General features: G+C 47.8%; 1 protein-coding gene across 2 annotated transcripts in view; it reads right to left on the bottom strand.

Annotated features, from left to right (window-relative positions):
- traf3ip2l (TRAF3 interacting protein 2-like) overlaps window positions 1-5,000 on the bottom strand; it is a 78,414-nt gene that overhangs the window by 4,523 nt on the left and 68,891 nt on the right. The window contains exons 7-8 of one of the 2 annotated variants that reach the window (XM_029708376.1): window positions 4,218-4,286; window positions 1,141-1,257 (exon numbers count right to left, since the gene is read on the bottom strand). In XM_029708376.1, coding sequence (XP_029564236.1) covers window positions 1,141-1,257; window positions 4,218-4,286 — 186 coding nt within the window. The remainder of the gene's footprint in view (window positions 1-1,140; window positions 1,258-4,217; window positions 4,287-5,000) is intronic. The other variant, XM_029708377.1, reaches the window with a different exon arrangement.

Raw genomic sequence — 5,000 nt, 5'->3', positions numbered from 1 at the left:
AATTGCGCACACATTGATGCCAGACAGCTGTTATGACATGGTTATAACCGTGTCATAATGTGTAATGACACTTAGTGTCAAGCAAATGTGTTACCAAAATGTTTGATTTCAACTTTAACATCTGTCATTAAAAAAAGGTAAAAACAATAATGACTACAGTATGTCTATTAATCGCCAAATAAATTTACAGGGTTGACCGTAACGGGGTTGGCCGTAACGGGGTTGGCCGTAACGGGGTTTGCCGTAACGGGGTTGGCCGTAACGGGGTTGACCAGGGTTGACCGTAACGGGGTTGACCGTAACGGGGTTGGCCGTAACGGGGTTGGCCGTAACGGGGTTGACCGTAACGGGGTTGACCGTAACAGGGTTGACCAGGATTGACCGTAACTGGGTTGACCGGAACGGGGTTGACCGTAACGGGGTTGACTAGGATTCGCCGTAACGGGGTTGACCGTAACGGGGTTGACCAGGGTTGGCCGTAACGGGGTTGACCGTAACGGGTATGACCGTAACGGGGTTGACCGTAACGGGGTCGGCCGTAACGGGGTTGGCCGTAACGGGGTTGACCAGGGTTGACCGTAACGGGGTTGACCGTAACGGGGTTGACCAGGGTTGGCCATAACGGGGTTGACCAGGGTTGGCCGTAACGGGGTTGACCGTAACGGGGTTGGCCGTAACGGGGTTGGCCGTAACGGGGTTGACCAGGGTTGGCCGTAACGGGGTTGACGATTTCATCCTAAATCAGCCGTAAATCCCCTTGTGACAGGGGACAGAGACATTGTAGCCGAAATGCAACAGTTTAAAGGCCTGGGGTGTATTCACTAAGGACCAATCAGCACCAAACAGGGAGGGTCCTACCTGAATTTGTCCAATAAAAACAAGTTTTTGTTGAAAAGCTTTTTATGTTTGGAGTAAACTGTTTTTGCTGCAATATTTTGCAACAGTGACCGACTAAAGAATATGAGGTCTGACATTGTTGAGGCACCTGTTTGTGTATGTAGACTGTGTTGAGGTACCTGTTTGTGTATGTAGACTGTGTTGAGGTACCTGTTTGTGTATGTAGACTGTGTTGAGGTACCTGTTTGTGTATGTAGACTGTGTTGAGGTACCTGTTTGTGTATGTAGACTGTGTTGAGGTACCTGTTTGTGTATGTAGACTGTGTTGAGGATCCTCTCGTCATTCTCTAAGCTGACCGGTGATGAGGTCACAGTCTCATGGTACTTTGGACTGATGATGATGATAATGAGGTACTCCTTCTGTCAGGATGAAGCACGGAGGAGTTAGACACCTGTCTGTCCCTCACACTGGCCTGTTACTAACCTGTCTGTCCCTCACACTGGCCTGTTACTAACCTGTCTGTCTCTCACACTGGCCTGTTACTAACCTGTCTGTCTCTCACACTGGCCTATTACTAACCTGTCTGTCTGTCCCTCACACTGACCTGTTACTAACCTGTCTGTCTTTTACACTGGCCTGTTACTAACCTGTCTGTCTCTTACACTGGCCTGTTACTAACCTGTCTGTCTACCTGACTGTCCCTCACACTGGCCTGTTACTAACCTGTCTGTCCCTCACACTGGCCTGTTACTAACCTGTCTGTCTGTCTGTCCCACACACTGGCCTGTTACTAACCTGTCTGTCTGTCTGTCTGTCTGTCTGTCTGTCTGTCTGTCTGTCTGTCTGTCTGTCTGTCTGTCTGTATGTCCCTCACACTGGCCTGTTACTAACCTGTCTGTCTGCCTGTCTCTTACACTGGCCTGTTACTAACCTGTCTGTCTCTCTCTGACACTGGCCTGTTACTAACCTGTCTGTCTGTCTCTTACACTGGCCTGTTACTAACCTGTCTGTCTGTCTCTTACACTGGCCTGTTACTAACCTGTCTGTCCCTCACACTGGCCTGTTACTAACCTGTCTGTCTCTTACACTGGCCTGTTACTAACCTGTCTGTCTCTTACACTGGCCTGTTACTAACCTGTCTGTCTCTCACACTGGCCTGTTACTAACCTGACTGTCTCTTACACTGGCCTGTAACTAACCTGTCTGTCTGACTGTCCCTCACACTGGCCTGTTGCTAACCTGTCTGTCCCTCACACTGCCCTGTTACTAACCTGTCTGTCTCTCACACTGGCCTGTTACTAACCTGTCTGTCTCTCACACTGGCCTGTTACTAACCTGTCTGTCCCTCACACTGGCCTGGCCCAATTCCCTAACCCTATTCCCAACATAGAGCCCCCTATTCCCTAACCCTATTCCCTAACCCTATTCCCTAACCCTATTCCCAACATAGAGCCCCCTATTCCCTAACCCTATTCCCAGCATAGAGCACCCTATTCCCTAACCCTATTCCCAGCATAGAGCACCCTATTCCCTAACCCTATTCCCAACATAGAGCACCCTATTCCCTAACCCTATTCCCTAACCCTATTCCCAACATAGAGCACCCTATTCCCTAACCCTATTCCCAGCATAGAGCACCCTATTCCCTAACCCTATTCCCAGCATAGAGCACCCTATTCCCTAACCCTATTCCCAACATAGAGCACCCTATTCCCTAACCCTATTCCCTAACCCTATTCCCAACATAGAGCACCCTATTCCCTAACCATATTCCCAGCATAGAGCACCCTATTCCCTAACCATATTCCCTAACCCTATTCCCTACATAGAGCACCCTATTACCTAGCCCTATTCCCAACATAGAGCCCCCTATTCCCTAACCCTATTCCCTACATAGAGCACCCTATTCCTTAACCCTATTCCCTACACATAGAGCACCCTATTCCCTAACCCTATTCCCAACATAGAGCACCCTATTCCCTAACCCTATTCCCTAACCCTATTCCCAAAATAGAGCCCCCTATTCCCTAACCCTATTCCCAACATAGAGCCCCCTATTCCCTAACCCTATTCCCTACATAGAGCCCCCTATTCCCTAACCCTATTCCCTACATAGAGCACCCTATTCCCTAACCCTATTCCCAACATAGAGCACCCTATTCCCTAACCCTATTCCCTACATAGAGCACCCTATTCCCTAACCCTATTCCCTACACATAGAGCACCCTATTCCCTAACCCTATTCCCTAACCCTATTCCCAACATAGAGCACCCTATTCCCTAACCCTATTCCCAGCATTGAGCACCCTATTCCCTAACCCTATTCCCTAACCCTATTCCCTACATAGAGCACCCTATTCCCTAACCCTATTCCCAACATAGAGCCCCCTATTCCCTAACCCTATTCCCTAACCCTATTCCCAACATAGAGCACCCTATTCCCTAACCCTATTCCCTACATAGAGCACCCTATTCCCTAACCCTTTTCCCAGCATAGAGCCCCCTATTCCCTAACCCTATTCCCAGCATAGAGCACCCTATTCCCTAACCCTATTCCCTACACATAGAGCACCCTATTCCCTAACCCTATTCCCAGCATAGAGCCCCCTATTCCCTATCCCTATTCCCAACATAGAGCCCCCTATTCCCTAACCCTATTCCCAACATAGAGCACCCTATTCCCTAACCCTATTCCCTAACCCTTTTCCCAGCATTGAGCACCCTATTCCCTAACCCTATTCCCTAACCCTATTCCCAACATAGAGCCCCCTATTCCCTAACCCTATTCCCAAAATAGAGCCCCCTATTCCCTAACCCTATTCCCTAACCCTATTCCCAACATAGAGCACCCTATTCCCTAACCATATTCCCTAACCCTATTCCCTACATAGAGCACCCTATTCCCTAACCCTATTCCCAGCATAGAGCCCCCTATTCCCTAACCCTATTCCCAGCATAGAGCCCCCTATTCCCTAACCCTATTCCCAACATAGAGCACCCTATTCCCTAACCCTATTCCCTACATAGAGCACCCTATTTCCTAACCCTATTCCCAACATAGAGCACCCTATTCCCTAACCCTATTCCCAACATAAGGCACCCTATTCCCTAACCCTATTACCTACATAGAGCACCCTATTCCCTAACCCTATTCCCAACATAGAGCACCCAATTCCCTAACCCTATTCCCAACATAGAGCACCCTATTCCCTAACCCTATTCCCTAACCCTATTCCCAACATAGAGCAATAACTTTGACCAGAGCCTTATAATTTTGAAGTTTAGAATCGTTCTTTAATGTACCAGCCCCTGAACAGGAATGTCGAGCCGAACTATCATTAAGAAGAGATGGAATGACAGGTGGGGGGACGACCTTTACCTCGCTGAGGTACCGCTCCATGAAGTCGATCTTACTGATGCTCCGGAAATGCTGCTCGAACATATCGATCTGAAACACCAGGAGAGGATTATACAGCTGACCAGCAGGGTGCAGTATTTCAGAGAGCAGGATTACTACGGCAGGTAGTCTAGCCGTAGCTGTAACGCCCTGGCCATAGAGAGGGGTTTTTGTTCTTTATTTTGGTTAGGCCAGGGTGTTACATTGGGTGGGCGTTCTATGTTCTTTTTCTAGGTTTGTTGTATTTCTTTGTTTTGGCCGTGTGTGGCTCCCAATCAGGCACAGCTGAGGTTCGTTGTTGTTGATTGGGAGTCACACATAAGGAGCAGGTTTTTCCTTTGGGTTTTGTGGGGGATTGTTTTCTGTCTCGTTCGTTTTGACCAGACAGGACTGTTAGCTTTCATTGCTGTTTGATGTTTTGTTATTAGTGGTTCATTTTATTAAATATTTATAATGAATCCACAACCTCCGCTGCATCTTGGTTTTCTTGCGACGACAGCCGTTACAGTAGCCGAGTGTTGGGCCCTTGAGCAAGGTACTCAAACCTAATTGCTCCTTTAAGTCGCTTTGGATAAGAGCGTCTGCTCGAATGACTAAAATGTAAATGTACTACGTTAGCCAGCTAACTTTGACAAACAGTCACATATAAACTAGATTTTAAGGTTTATTAAGGAAGCTAAATGTGTATGTTGTTGTCATCTTAATTCTGCTGGACCCCAGGAAGAGTAGCCTTGGCAGCAGCAAATGGGGATCCATAATAAATAC

The sequence above is a fragment of the Salmo trutta genome, chromosome 22 (genome assembly GCF_901001165.1).
Source record: "Salmo trutta chromosome 22, fSalTru1.1, whole genome shotgun sequence".
Classification (NCBI taxonomy): domain Eukaryota; kingdom Metazoa; phylum Chordata; class Actinopteri; order Salmoniformes; family Salmonidae; genus Salmo; species Salmo trutta.
Note: the sequence above shows the minus strand (reverse complement) of the source record. Positions and strands in the feature narration are given on the sequence as shown.